General features: G+C 42.0%; 1 protein-coding gene across 1 annotated transcript in view; it reads left to right on the top strand.

The window, feature by feature from the left end:
* The window catches only part of mapk12a (mitogen-activated protein kinase 12a), a 110,867-nt gene extending 101,125 nt beyond the window's left edge, over positions 1 to 9,742 (top strand). The window contains exon 12 of the mRNA XM_063072623.1: positions 5,617 to 9,742. Coding sequence (XP_062928693.1) covers positions 5,617 to 5,690 — 74 coding nt within the window. The 3' untranslated portion in view covers positions 5,691 to 9,742. The remainder of the gene's footprint in view (positions 1 to 5,616) is intronic.
* Positions 9,743 to 16,542: the final 6,800 nt, after the last annotated feature.

The raw sequence follows: 16,542 nt of genomic DNA, 5'->3' as shown, positions 1-16,542 counted from the left end.
AGCCAGCATTCTCAGACAAGCGCTGGCCACTCACATTCTTCCAAGCTGCAGATACAAAATATTTCCATGTCTCCCCGTTTTTTTATCAGCCTCTCCTGCATTTTTTCTTTACCTGTTGCCCAGAGAATTGCTCAGTAGCAGTAAACAAGCTGAATAAAATTAACTACGCATTCGACTCTGCTTCCAAAATGAACCTCCAATGAAATTAATGGACTCGAATCTCAGGAGCACATCAGAATGCTTAGCCACTACACTCCTCTTCTTGCTGCTGAATGAAGGTGGATTTCTAAGATTTTTTTTTGCAAATACCATGAATGAATTGTTATGATATTCAAAACTTTCTAAAGAAAAGGCAAATTTTGTTTAATCTGTGATTGGATTCCTTTGTTTGGTGCACTTGTGAGAATAATCAGTATTTCTTTTTTAAAAAAAGGGTTCATAGTCCAGAATGTAAGTGAGTGTGTTGGTTCACTTCTGGGGGTTGGGGGGGGCATCGAAAATCAGACACAGTTACCTTAGATTTGTTTAGAACGTTGGTTACTTAGTCCTCATTGTTGGCAGGTCCTGTTTCCGTCTTATAAAACAAAATAGGGGCCATGGGAAAGGTGCAGGAAAATGGTAAAAAGGATAAAGCGAGTGAGTAGAGCTGTCAGTAAAGAGAGGACTGAGAAGGGAAGTAAAATATCACCTACCACCCCACCAGCTTCCACACTCCAGCACATAATTCTCCATAACTCTTGCCATCTCCAACGGCATCCCACCACCAAGCACACCTTTCCCTCCCGACCCCCCACTTTCCACTTTCTGTAGGGATTGCTTCTTATATGACTTCCTCGTCCATTCATCCCTCCCCCGCTGATATCCTTCCTGGTACTTATCCTTGCAAGCAGAACAAGTGCCACACCTGCCCCTGCACCTCCTCCCTCACTACCATTCAGGGCCCTGAACAGTCCTTCCAGGTGAGTCAACACTTCACCTGTGAGTCTGTTGAGGTCATCTAGTATCCGGTGCTCCCGGTGTGGCTTCCTGTATTTCGGTGAGACCTGACCTCGGTCGGGAGATCACTTCGCCAGAAAAAGCGGGTTCTCATAGTGGCCACCCATTTCAGTTCTACTTCCCATTCCCATTCCGACCTGTCGATCCATGGCCTCCTGTACTGCTACGATGAGGCCACACTCAGGTTGGAGGAGCAACACCTTATAGTCCGTCTGGGTACCCTCCAACCTGATGGCATGAACATCAATTTCTCGAACTTCCAGTAATTGCCGCTCTCCTTCAACATTCCCCATTCCCATTTCCTCTCCCACTTTCTCTCCCACTTTATCTCCTTACCTGCCTGTCACCTCCTTCTGGTGCTCTTCCCCTTTCCTTTCTTCCATGGCCTTCTACCCTCTCCAACCAGATTCCCCCTTCTCCAACCCTGTATCTCTTTCACCAATCGACTTCCCAGATCTTTACTTCACCCCTCTCCTGGTTTCACCTATCACCTACGACCTTCCTCTCCTCCCCCCACCCTCTTACTTTGAATTCTCATCTCTTTTTGTCAGTCCTGATGAAGGGTCTTGGCCCAAAATGTTGACTGTTTTCTCTTTTCCATAGATGCTGCCTGGCCTGCTGAGTTCCTCCAGCATTTCGTGTGTATTGCTTTGATTTCCAGCATCTGCAGATTTTCTCTTATGAAAGGATTAGTTAGGATAGAAAATTAGGAGATGTTTCCATCTGCAAGAAACTAGAGTCATAGAAAAGTACAGCACAGAAACAGGCCCTTTGGCCCATCTAGTCCATGCTGAGCCATTTAAACTGCCTACTCCCATCGACCTGCACTGGGACCATAACCCTCCACACCCCTACTATCCAAACTTCTCCTGAATGTTGAAATCAAGCTTGCATGCACCACTTGTGTTGGCAGCTTGCTCCACACTCTGAGGACCCTCATGTTCCCCTTGAACTTTTCACCTTTCACCCTTAACCCATGACCTCCAGTTGTAGTCCAACGCAACTTCAGTGGAAAAGCGTGTTTGCATTTACCTTGTCTATACGCCTCATAATTCTGTATTCCTTTATCAAATCCTCTCTCAATCTTCCACATCCAAGCAACATAGTCCTGACCTATTCAATCCTTCCATATAACTCAAGTCCTCCAGACCTGGCAACATCTTTGTAAATTTTCTCTGTACTCCTTCAACTTTATTTACATCTTTCCTGTAGGCAGGTGACCAAAACGGCAGATAATACTCCAAATTAAGCCTCAAAATACCTCAAAATACTCAAAACTGCAGACAATACTCCAAATTAGGCCTCACCAATGTCTTACACAACTTCAACATAACATCCTGTCTCCTGTACTCAGTACATTGATTCATGAAGGCCAATGTGCCAAAAGCTTTCTTTACAACCCTAACTAGGAATTTCCAATATAAGACTGTCGGGATTGACCATAGGTGTTTGAGTCCCAGCTGTCTATGTGATACGTAAGCCAGGGCAATACAATATGGAGAGCAAGCCCGCCCCCCCCCCTCCCCACGCAGCTGATGAATCCAAAGGACAGCAGACACTGTTAGTCCTGACGAAGGGTCTTGGCCTGAAACGTCGACTGCGCCTCTTCCTATAGATGCTGCTTGGCCTGCTGCGTTCACCAGCAACTTTGATGTGTGTTGCTTGAATTTCCAGCATCTGCAGAATTCCTGTTGTTGACAGCAGACACTGATACAGTTTGGCACCAGTGGGATCACAAGAGATGCCAATCAGCATTGAACTCAACACAGGACTGCCTTAGGGATTCTAGCTCTGGATTTTTCCTTGGCATTTACTCCCGAAGCCTTCCCCATGATTGGGTAACAACTGCAAGACAATGGAGGTTTGAGATCAGAGTTTTCCTCCTCAGAACTGAGCTGCCAACCACGGCTGATGAGCCCCTTCTGCCCGAAGCAACTGGCTTTAAGACGCCAATGACCTGCCTTTGCCCCTTCTTCCGTTAGTAGAAATGGTTCCACCAGGGTTAATAGCTAAGCCACTCGTGAAGGCCGGGAGCTGGACGTGGTAGTCAGAGGCTATTTGTGATGCTTGCAATTGGAAGCATTTAATAGGTAGTGTGAGCTTGTCTCCATTACCCACACCCACTTTGACAACCTTAAGGAACCAGTCAGTCAGAAAGCCAGCAGTAAATTTGGTGAAGAATTCATTAACCAGAGAGTCGGGAGGATATAAAACCTGCTGCCTTTGGGGCAGAGCTGAAGTAAAGACACAGCTGCACTTAAGGGGAAACTAATTAAACATGAAAGAAGGCAGGAATAGAGTGTTAATGAGCATGGAGGCAGGAAAAATGTGTGGAGCATAATCACCTGCGGAGATTTGGTGTGATAAATGGTTTGTTAGCACTGTGCTTTCTATTTAAAGAGCAGCTGGGACATCAGGGGTCCAACCATGCTCACTCACTTCTCCAGTACGCTCGTAATTAAAGTTACTCTGAGAAAACTTGTCTTAACGAAATAAATTCAAACAGAACACCCAATCCATTGGAAAGCAGATTCTTGAAAACTTCATGCACCCTGTTCTGTGTGCTTTTCTCTGAAGCAGGGGAAACTGGGCTAAAGTTTATAAGATTATGAGGTGTATAGATCAAAATTGATAAGATTATGAGGTGTATAGATTCTGGGTGGCAGGGTGGATAATACGTCTGTACCAAAGGAGGTGTAAGATGCTCCTTCACTCCACTAGCCCGCAGGTCACCTTGGGCAAGGTGTAGCACCTGCTTACTCCCCCCCAGCCCGATCAGGGTCACGTGAAGCCTTGGGGCCAGGTGGTGGATGGTTGTATGAGCAGCTGGTACACATCACAAGTCCTGGTTATGCAACCACTGACGCCAAGTAGACAATCTCTGAAGAGTATTGATAATGACTGGGGTCACCTGTCTTGTAAAGACACTGCCCAGAAGGCAATGGCAAACCACTTCTGCAGAAAAATTTGAAAAGAACCATCATAGGACGATCACCTGCATCATATGGCACTGAAGGTGGTCACATTAATAGGCCCTTCTGAACCTTTCGGCCACATCACTCAGCAACTTCTAACACCCCTGATTTAAACCTAACCTAATCTGGTTAATGAACTCGCAAGCATGAGGAAACCTGCAGATGCTGGAATTTCAAGCAACACACATAAAAATTGCTGGTGAACGCAGCAGGCCAGGCAGCATCTCTCAGAAGAGGTATAGTCGACGTTTTGAGCCGAGACCCTTCATCAGGACTAACTGAAGGAAGAGTGAGTAAGAGATTTGAAAGTGGGAGGGGCAGGGGGAGATCTGAAATGATAGGAGAAGACAGGAGGGGGAGGGATAGAGCCGAGAGCTGGACAGGTGATAGGCAAAAGGGATACGAGAGGATCATGGGACGGGAGGTCCTGGGAGAAAGACAAGGGGGGGGAACCAGAGGATGGGCAAGGGGTATAGTCAGAGGGACAGAGGGAGAAAAACGAGAGAGAGAAAAAAATTAATAATAATAAAAATAAATAAATAACAGATGGGGTACGAAGGGGAGGTGGGGCATTAACGGAAGTTAGAGAAGTCAATGTTCATGCCGTCAGATTGGAGGCTACCCAGATGGAATATAAGGTGTTGTTCCTCCAACCTGAGTGTGGCTTCATCTTGACAGTAGAGGAGGCCGTGGATAGACATGTCAGAATGGGAATGGGACGTGGAATTAAAATGTATCACCCCAGCCGACTCACAGGTGAAGTGTGGCCTCACCTGGAAGGACTGTCTGGGGTCCTGAATGGTGGTGAGGGAGGAAGTGTAAGGGCATGTGTAGCACTTGTTCTGCTTAGTTCGCTGGTTAATGAACTCTTCACTAAATTTACTGCTGGATTTATGACTTACTGGTTCCTTAAGGTTGTCATAGCTGTTTTGGGGGGTGGGGGGTAGTAGTGAGGATAAGGTCCCACTATATAACCCGGTATGTCTTTGGAATGTGGGAAGAAACTGGAGCTCTCAGAGAAAATCCACGTATTCCACGGGGAAAACATACAGACTCCTTATAGAAGACGCCAGGACGGAACTCCAAACTCCGATGCCCCGAGCTGTAATAGCATCACACTAACTACTGTGCTATCATGTTGTATATCAATAGACTTCACATATATTAATACATACAGGCATATTGGGAAAGGAGAAAACGAAGAATTATCAAGCCCCGTGTTTCCTGATCTGGCTGCAATCACCATCGTGTGTGACCAGTCTTCCTCATCTTTTTCCCTGCTCATTGAGGCTACTTACACTTGGCTCCAATCTTTCCGATCCTGTCCATCTGTCAAATTGAGGGTAATACCAGGCAGGGTTTCTCTCCAACCACTAAACCCCCGCGTGCACACACACACACTCTATAAACCTCCAAAGTTCTATCACAGGCCTCTGCTCAAAGTCGTCTGCATTTGGGCCCTGTCAGACATGGAGACGGGTTCTGATGATGCCATGAACCCTATCTGGAAGTCAGCTCTTCATAGAGAAAGTGAGACAATCTGATTTCTTCCAAAGGAACAAATTGTAAAAGAATAGGAAACAATGTGTCTGGATAATTTGTAAAATATGATTTATTTCAAGAAATCTATTTATTGTCTCTCTAGGTCATACATATGAAGAAGTGGTTAACTTTGAGACATCAGCAGCAGTGCCAGAGTCCAAAGAAACTTCAGTGTAGCTCTGGAATCAGAATGACAGGACAAATCGGGCGAAGTATATATATTTGTGCAGCAGGGAGCTGTGAAAACATTAATTTTAGATGTTTTGTTTTTAGAATATTGAGAAAAATATGTACAGTACAGTAATTCTATGCCTATGGCCTCCATTTCAAACGCAGTGTAACTTCCAAGGTCGAACTAATAGTACTGCATATCAACATTTCCAAAAAGATGCCTTTGGAGTTATAACATATTTAAATATATTTTACATTTATAGATTAGATATGTTCCTGTTTGATAAAGTTAATTTAGAAAAAAAATCTTGTGTTTATAGCAAACTTTCCACTAACCTTTACAGTTTTGAATTTTATCCTCACTGTTTTGAACTACAGATTAGTTGGAAATAAGAGAAGTTGTGATCCCCTATTAACAGAAGGTGATTTGTAGCATATTAACCTCTTATCAATGGTTATGGGGAGTGGGGCTGAGGAGGGGGAAAGAATAGAATCAGCCATGATTGAATGGCCCCGCAGACTCAATGGGCCAATTCTGCTCCTGTCTCCTTATGGGCTTATATTTTCAGCATAGTTTTCTAAGCCTCATTTGTAAAGATACCAAATGATGTATTTACAATTTTGTTCAATTATGCTACTGTGAAGACCCGTGGAATATTTTACTACAGTATATTGTACGTTCTGTATAAATATGAGTTGTAGTTAGTAGCAGGGGATAGACAGTCCCAATTTCAGTCTCTTGCCTACTCTAGTTCCATGCTGTTTCACCTCTTACACTAGGATTCTGCAGGTACCACTGGTAAGATAATATAAAACGAGTTATTTAAATTACAACATAAAATCTGAACTATTCCAAATTCCGTTACTGGGGTTCCCAACCTGGGGTCCACAGATCCTTTGCTTAATGGTATTGGTCTGTGGCATAAAAAAGTATGGGAACCCCTGCTCTATAACAACACAGGAACATTCATTAGAAGTATAGAGTTCTACGTTAGCGTAGAGGTTAATACAACACTATTACAGTTTGGGTCTTAGGGAGTTCAGAGTTCAATTCCGATGTCCTCTGTAAGGAGTTTGTACATCTTCCCTGTGGAATACGTGGGTTTCCTCCGGGTGCTCCGGTTTCCTCCCACGGTCCAAAGGCGTACCGGTTAGTAGGCTAATTGGTCATTGTAAATCATCCTGTGATTTGTCTAGGGTTAAATGGGTGGGATACTAACACTGTATCTCAATAAATAAGATAAAATAAATAATCATCAGAGATTACATTTTCAAATCCTGCTCAAAATCCAATGATGAACTGACTTCAAGAATTTCTTTATGGTACATGCAGTACTGGCCAGATTTTACTCACTTTTCCTTTGCTTTCAATATTCCTAGTGAATAACATTCAGTCAACTCCATTTGCTAAACTGTCTTTCAAGTCCCAGTGAAATTGACAGCAAAAACCCCACTGTATGACGTTCGTGAGACTTGTATATTCCTATTGTCTTTGTATGGAGGGAGGAACATGCTTTCTGTAATGCATCTGATTCCTGTGTATACAGGGCAGGCAACTGTGTACCAAGCCAGAATACAGAATTGCTTACAAACTGTGTCTATTCTAAGCTTGGAGGTGCCCTTTAGAATTTTTTATTCAATATCGCAGTACAGTGGATTCTGGTTAACTGGGCCATTGGTTAGTCAGGACAGATGCTTATTTGGGACAACTCTTAAAGGACAAAAACTAATCAAGAAAATAGCCGTTTAATTGAGGCAGGAGACCGTTGCCGAACAGGTTCTAACTAGGGTCAGTCACGCGCACACATGTGGCCGTTAGACACTACACCATGCTTCAAGTGAATAGTGAGAGAAAATAAAACAGTTTCTCTACTTCAACAAGTTAGGAACTTCCAAGAATTTGGAGGTTTTGATAATCATTTTTAATGTTACAATGAAAATGAAGATTTGGAGAATGCAGTTGGATGAATTCCTTTGTTGATAACTATTAGCAACTAATACATAGTTCTTATAGTTCTGTAGTACCATTGGTAGTGTTCTAATTTGTTCTCTATTTCATTTAAATACATAATTTGTTCCTCAGTTTGGCTTTTTAAAATACCTTTTAAACTATTTTCATAAACTTTGACTAATTCAATGGTTCGATGGTTCCATTTAATATCAGAGAATGTATACAATATACAACCCGAAATTCTTACTCTCTGCAGACATCCTCAAAACAGAACAAAACCTTCAAAGAATGAGTGACAGAAAAAAAATGTAAGTACATTAAAGCCCCCTGCCCCCTCCCACACAAATACAGCGGCAAGTAGCGTCAATCCTCACCATCCCCCTCCCCCACTTACTCTAGCATAAAGCATCAACATTCCCACCACCCACCATGCAAGACAATAGACAATAGGTGCAGGAGTAGGCCATTCAGCCCTTCGAGCCAGCACCACCATTCACTGTGATCATGGCTGATCATCCACAATCAGTACCCTTTTCCTGCCTTCTCCCCATATCCCTTCACTCCGCTATCTTTAAGAGCTCTATCTAACTCTTTCTTGAAAGAATCCAGAGAATTGGCCTCCACTGCCTTCTGAGGCAGAGCATTCCACAGATCCACAACCCTCTGGGTGAAAAAAGTTTTTCCTCAACTCTGTTCTAAATTGTCTACCCCTTATTGTTAAACTGTGGCCTCTGGTCCAGACAGACAAGCCCCGAAAGAGAGACCATGGTCTACAGTACATCAAAAACTAGCAGTTCACGCCACATCCCAAAGACACTCTCTCTCATTAACACAAGGGAGAGACAGATATCGCTCCTTCCACAGCGAGAGGGTAGACCACAGTCACTATTTCAATGTTACAGTCAATCTGAAGTGTTGCTTTTTATTTTGAGTTCCCCGACCCAAAAATTGGCAGCAAATTCTCCCTCGCTATCGAGAGAGCAAGAGAGATCAATTAGCGAGAGCAGAGGTATCCGATAGCCACTCCCAATGCCTTCAGTGTTCCAGATCCAGCTATGCTTCAGTTCATGACACCAGAGCGGGTTCCTGTCCACTAGCCGTGCAAGTCCCCAAAGGCGCCCGACTTCAGGCTGAACCTGGACATATCGAAATGTGGTTAATCGGCAAGCTCCAAGAATGGGAACACACCGCTGTGCAGAATCACGGTTTTGTGTGGTGGTGGAGATCAAAGATCCTGACAGGACAGAAACCCAACCACCCTGAGAAGGAAAATAGAGACATTAGAAAAGGAAGAAATGAAGTGTTTTGCTGATGAGCTGGGAGAAGTCACCCTCTGGCACCATCTTTAGCCACTTAATTGGGCCAAAATATACAGGTCCTGATGTATCCCAATTAACCAGAATCCATTGTATTTGTAAGAAGCATAATAAAGAAATGGAGAAAAAGAAAGACAAAGAATAAAACAAATCATTTTTTAAATCTCAAATTAATATGCAAAAGAACAAGGATCTTTTTAACATCAGTTTCCATTCATAGTGGTTGTTTGGCAACAATTAAGACTCCCTAAACTATTAAAACTTTACTTGTATTAGACTGCCTAAGCTCCAAAGTTGAATTCATGTACATTAGTTAAATACAGCTCTATCTATTACAATGTGAAAATAACACTCACGCACAAAGTATCTCAGGCAACATCTTCCTGATTTATACATTTTTACTGGACATTTACGTCTGTCATATGTTACTGTCTGATTAACAGGCTATTAATGTGGAATGCTGTGTACAATCAATTACTTTTACTGTAAAATTCTGCCCATTCTCTTTAAAATACTTGCAAGCATACTTTTGGATATTTATTGCTATTTTGTAGTGATTTCATTACCATTTGTACTATACATCAGGCAGTATTTCATCTGGGATATCACACACCTCTAAATGTGTGATCTCCACACATTCTTTTGTCACTTTTGATACCTACACTCAAATTTACTGTTGTGTTCCTGAAAGAACACTGTGAATTGCATTTTGGTACACAATAAATTGTGAACTGTATTGAAAGTAAACTACATGAGGGAAAAATATTAGAATATCCTTTAAAAGGTTGAAATAAATCACTGTTTCTGAAAACCAGCTGTGTTAGTGTATGAAATACTTTCTAAGAAAATGTTCAGTTGCTGTAATAACATAAAACTTATTATGCTTACTGATTTACCAGTGTGGGCAGCACGGTAGTGTAGTGGCTAGCATAACGTCTTACAGTACCAGCAACCCGGGTTCAAATTCCCGCTGCTGCCTGTTAGGAGTTTGTACGTTCTCACCGTGATCACATGTTGCCTCCAGATGCTCTGGTTTCCTCGCAAAGTCCGAAGACGTACCGGTTGGCGGGTTAATTGGTCATTGTAAATTGTTCCATGATTAGGATTAAATTAGGCTAGGATTTGAATGTACTTTGATTAAATCCAAGGATTGCTGGGTGGTGCGGCTCAAAAGACCGGAAGAGTCTATGTCATGCTGCATCTCAGGAAGGCCGGTTACCTTGTCGGTAGAACGGGGGCTCCCCAGGTTACAGAAGACCTGGCGTATGGAAATTCAACTCACACTAATTCTTCCCTAAACGATTTGTTAGAAATCAGATGCCAATGTGATGGAGTACTAACAGAAGACAACGTTGTACATGAAGAAGGGGAGGATCATCTATTTCAGGCAATGGGTTTTATCTCAAGTTTGAGGGAAAATGTTTGCTCTTGATTTAGAAAAACCATCTTCTTATGGGCTGTTCTCAGAAATGAAATCTTTGCATAACTAGCTCTACTTTGATCAGAAAGACAATCCAAAATATTATTAATCTACTTAATCAATTAGTATTAACTAAAAGGAGGCAAAGATGATATGAATGAATCAGAATCTGGCTTAACATCACTGGTATATATCGTGAAACTGGGTTTATTTTGCGGCAGCAATACTTTGCAATACATTATAAGAAAGATTCTAAATTACGGTAAGAAGATCCGTATATATGAAAAGATAAAATTGAATAAGCAGTGCAAATAGAGGAAGAAATAGTGAGGCAGTGTTCACGGGTTCATCGTCAAATCAGAAATCTGATGGCGGAGGGGAAGAATCTGTTCCTGAAATGTTGAGTGGGTGTCTTCAGGCTCCTGTACCTCCTCCTTGATGGTAGCAATGAGAAGAGGAAATGTCCTAGGTGACGGGGGTCCTTACGATGGATGCCCTCTTTCTAAGGCATCGCCTTTTGAAGGTGTCCTCGATGCTGCGGAGTCAATTGCCCGTATTGGAGCTGTCTGAGTTTACAACTTCCTGTAGCTTTATCTGGTCTTGTGCAGTGCCATTGCTCCTTACCAGTTAGTATGCTCTCCACAGTATATCTGCAGAAATTAACAAGTGTCAAAGCAATTTTCCTCAAACTCCTAATGAAGTATAGCTGTTGTCATGCCTTCTTTGTAATTGCATTAGTATTTGGGGCCCAGGATAGAACCTCAGAGATGTTGACAACCGGGAGCTCCTTTCCAAATCATTCCTCAATGAGGAGTGGTGTGTGTTCCTTTGACTTCTGCTTCCTGAAATTCACAATCAATTTTGCAACACCACTCAACCAGCTGATCTGTCTTGCTCCTATATGCCTTCTCGTCACCATCTGAAATTCTGCCAACAGTAGTTGTGTCGTCGACAGATTTCTAGATGGTGTCTGAGCTGTGCCTAGCCACACAATCATGGGTGTAGAGAGTAGAGGATGCACCGCCACCAAGGCCTCAGAGCAAACAGCCATCCTTTCAAATATAATTACTCTCACTGGGGCTTTGGCAACTAACAAGAAACTTTTTTTTCTACGTTTGGCCTCTTAGATTAGGAAAGCAAAAGCTACCACTCAAGGTATTTTATGCTGTCAAGGATTGAAAATATCACTGTTAACAGAAGTTTCAACCTTGGAAAAGCAGAAATATATTTATTTCCTTCAAAGGGTAAGGTGAAGCCTGAATGATGAAACAAACTTAAAGAGGGAGCAGTGGAAAGCAGGTAAGTGCTTGGTTATAAATTTGCAGGTTTGGTTGATCAAGCCTACCCTCACTGTGTAAGGAATAAGGCACGTGTAAAATTTCAAATTCTTGATTCTGCCAACACATTCTATTTATATAGCTCCTCTAACATCCTCCAGCTATCCCAAAGTGCTTCAGAGGCAATGAAGTACCTCTTGAAGTGCAGTCACATTTGGAACTTATAAAACACAGCAGCCAATTAGCACAAAATAATCTCCCTCAAGCAATAATGTAATAATGGCCAGAAATGCTGGCTGTTGGATAAATATTGGCCAGGACTGACAGGGTGGCTCCATCTAACGCAGCAAATGGATCTGTGTTTTAGCACCTCGCAGTCAGTGCACCACTTCTTCAGCTAAGAGTTTTTGTTGAGTTCTGTGAGGACCAGGCCCCAGAGTGTACCGAAGCAACAGAATCCAATGTTTGGAGACATTGAAGTGCCGGGCCAGACTGAAAAGGTCAGGGTATCAGAGCCGGAGGCGAGAGATGGACCGGTTCAGTTCGCTGCTCCATGATGTTTACTCAGCTCTGCGCTGAACTGAGGCTGGGGCTTCGTGTCTGTGGACAGACTCTCTTTCTTGGACTTCAGTTCTGAATGCTATTTGCTGGCTTCTATTGCTTGCACAATTTTTCTTTCTCTGCACATTCGGTGCTTGAAGGTCTGTTTTTAAATGGGTTCTTTGGGGTTTCTTTGTTTACGAATCTCAAAGTTGTATAATGTATGCATACTTTGATAATAAATGTATGTTGAATTTTGAAGACAAACCTGAATATAGAAACTTCAAACTCAGAGTCAATTGTGCTAATTCACCAAAGACACTCGCAAATTTCTGCTGATGTACCATGCAGAGCATTCTAACCGGTTGCATCACCGTCTGGTATGTAGGGGCCACTGCACAGGATCGGAAAAAACTGCAGTGGGTTGTAAACTTAGCCAGCATGGACACTAGCCTCCCCAGCATCCAGGTGATACCTCTTCAAACAGTGATGCCTCAAAAAGGTGGCATCCATCATTAAGGACCCTCATCACCCAGGACCTGCCCTTTTCTCATTGCTAACATCAAGAAGCAAGTAGGTGAATGGTTATCACAGGAGGGCCCAACTTTAAATGTATGGATGGAAATTACAATGGACATGTACAAAATGGAGAAGATAACAGCATCTGTTAATCATAGTTGGAACAATTTTATTCATACTGGAAAAAATGGTTTAACTACATAACACCTTATAGGCCTGATTTCATTCTCACAAGTCAATGAATATGTTGTAAAAAAAATCACTCCCTAATCTGTACATAGTTTTCTTCTTTCGATTGTTCTTTCTTTCCTCTCCTTCCTGTAAGTGTATACCTCAGATAAATATTATGTGGAGATTTGTGACAAATATGACTATATGATCTATATGTACAGTATCTGAAATAAATCTTATGGAAATGTTTGTTTGATGATGAAATTCAATAAATAATAAATTACAAAAAAAGAAGCAGGTAGGTGAATGGTTATCACACACTCAGTGATTCAGGAACAGCTTCTTCCCTCCACCATCGGATTTCCGAATGGACAGTGAACATGACCTGACTCACTTGCAGGAATTAATTAAAATTTTTAGATATATTTCATACTGTAATTTTTTAAATTACTATGTATTGCAATAAATTGCTGTTGCAAAACAACAAATTTTCACGACATATGCCAGTGATATTAAACCTGATTCTGATTCTAGATACACCAGCAAATAGGTTTTGTTATATACATAGAGTCGTAGAAAAGTACGGCACAGAAACAGGTCCTTCGGCCCATCTAGTCCGTGCTGAACCATATACCATATATAACCATATAATAATTACAGCACGGAAACAGGCCATCTCGGCCCTTCTAGTCCATGCCGAACGCTTACTCTCACCTAGTCCCATCTACCTGTACTCAGCCCATAACCCTCCATTCCTTTCCTGTCCATATAAACTGCCTACTCCCGTTGATCTGCACTGGGACCATAGCCCTCCATATCCCTACCATCCATGTACCTATCCAAACTCCTCTTAAATGTTGCAATCAAGCTCACGTGGACTACTAGTCAAAAGCATTCATCCCACACAACACACAATGCTTACTGAATATTAGTGATTTTGCTGATGATAAGGTGCAGAACACGGAAGAATGGATGGGAGTAAAATGCTTTTTGATGGGAAGTAACTGAATATAATCCGTAGACTGTAAAATTAATTTCATTGAAGACAAACTGTTCATTTCAACTCCTGTGGAAATGGCCAGCTGATTAAAAAATAACAAATTACATTTTGAGAAGGATAACGCACAGTGACGATCTGCTGCGCTCCAATCGTCTAAGGAGCACTTGGAGTTTTGGATAGCTTTTAGAAAAGGCATGCATATTGATTGCTTATTTATTTATTATTATTATTTCTTCTTTTTTCATTTGCACAGCTTGTTGTCTTCTGCACTCCGGTTGAATGCCTGTTGGCTGGTCTTTCATTGATTCTGTTATGGTTATTATTTCGTAGATTTATTGAGTATGCCCACAAGAAAATAAATTACAGGGTTGTTTATGAAGTGGCATGGTTTACACTACCAGTGACCCAGGTTCAATTCCCGCCACTTTCTGTAAATCATAGCAGTCGATAGGGTAATTGGTCGTTGTAAATGGTCCCATGATTAGACTCGGGTTAAATTGGGGGTTGCTGGGCAGTGCAGCTGGAAAAGTCTATTCTACACTGTATCTCAATCAAATAAATAAATAAATCGATTGATAAATGCGCTTTGATAATAAAGTTACTCTGAACTTTTATTACCTGGGAAACATCTCATTTCTGAATTTAGGAATATGCAAAATAATCTTTCCCTTTACTCTCTTTTCCAAATTATTTTACAACTAATAGACTATGATAATTTCTTTCTCACTTGAAAAGAACCCCTTTATGAAGCCTTCACAATTCGTCTTTTATTTGTCCTGGGACTGTGAAATTAATTTCTGCAGTAATAGTGGATGATGCAACCAGAATAGCATTAATTGAAATAAGTAAAAAAAAAGATCAAAGAAGAATGTTACCAAATTAGATTTCAGTGCAGGAAGCTGATTAAGGTTACATCAACAACCAACGTTGTTACTAGATAATAATTTTTAAAATCTACAGTTCATTCGTGCCATGTGTGATGTGGGCGATTACGGCCTTTCCATGATCATGATAGTTCTTGGCAAATTTTCCATTGGTTTGCCACTGCCTTCTTCTGGGCAGTGTCTTGCAAGATAGGTGACCCCCCCCCCCCGCCCCAGCCATAAAATCAATACTCTTCAGAGATTGTCTGCCAGGCGCCAGGGGTCGCACAACCAGGACTTGTGACATGTGCCACATGACCATCCACCACCTGCTCCCATGGCTTCAAGTTACCCTGATTCGGCGGGAGTGGCGGGGGGGGGGGATGCTAAGTTTGAGCTATACTTGCCTAGCCATACCTAGGCTAGCGGAGGGTAGGAACAGCTTTCACCCCTTTGGCACAGATGCATTTTCATCCTGCTCCCCCTAAAAATCTGCAGTCTATCAGGATAATGGGTAGGCTGACTGATGATTTTATAGGACTAAGCTGTAACTTCTTGCAAATAGATAGCTACATCAATGCCAGGTGTCAGTAACTCCACTGTAACATCACCTGTTATTTTTCTCACATTTAATTAGAGAGGCCCTGCCACTGAATTCTGTTCAAGATACTGTTCATTTCTGACACTAAATAATACTGAAGCGCAGAGTTCAGGAAGTAAAATATGGCTTTATAGGAATTTTGTAACAAATATATTTCTGGAATGTGACTTGTTATTACACATTGCGACCATGTTCAGTTAAATCAACCATTTCAAAGTTCAAAGTACATATAGGTCACCATATATAACCTTGAGATTCAGTTTCTTCTGGACAATCACAGTAGAATCAATGAAAGACCGCACCCAACAGGACGGACAACGATCAATACGCAAAAAAAACACAAAATGTGCAAATTTAAAAAGAAAGGGAAAAGGAATAATAATAAGCCACAATACTAAACACTACTAGAATAGTCCGGAAGTTCCCAGAAATTGAGAAATAAGCGTGCTTGACTATGCTCATACCTCAGGTTTTACCAGCTTGAGCTGAGAAAAAATAATAAATATTGAGAACATGAGATGAAGAGTACTTGAACATGAGTCCAGTTCAGTGCTACAGTGAACAGCTTTCAGTTTTAGTGTCTTTGTCCACACACGATACCACAATCCCCAAGACTCTGGTCAGCCAATCAGGTAGGTGGGAATCTTCATACCAACATTTTTCTAATGGCACAACCTGGTGTGGAAGTTGTCCTGTCCAAGACCGGAAGAAGCTGCAGAAGATCGTGAACAGAGCGCAGCACATCACACAAACCAATCTTCTGTCCTTGGACTCACTTTACACCGCACGCTGTCGGAGCAGTGCTGCCGGGATAATCAAGGACATGACCCACCCAGCCAACATACTTTCCGTCCCTCTTCCCTCCGGGAGAAGGCTCAGGAGCTTGAAGACTCATAAGGCCAGATTTGGGAACAGCTTCTTTCCAACTGTAATAAGACTGCTGAACGGATCCTGACCCGGATCTGGGCCGTACCCTCCAAATATCTGGACCTACCTCTCGGTTGTTTTGCACTACCTTACTTTCCATTTTCTATTTATGATTTATAATCTAAATTTTTAATATTTACTATCGAATTGTAATCCAGGGAGGGGGAAGCACAGAATCAAATATCGCTGTGATGATTGTACACTCTAGTGTCAATTGCTTGGCAACAGTAGAGTATAAAGTACATTTGCCCTTCATTTGAGATTCTGACAGTT

The sequence above is a fragment of the Mobula hypostoma genome, chromosome 20, assembly GCF_963921235.1.
Source record: "Mobula hypostoma chromosome 20, sMobHyp1.1, whole genome shotgun sequence".
NCBI lineage: Eukaryota > Metazoa > Chordata > Chondrichthyes > Myliobatiformes > Myliobatidae > Mobula > Mobula hypostoma.
The sequence above is the reverse complement of the archived record's forward strand: the minus strand, read 5'-3'. Positions and strand labels throughout refer to the sequence as shown.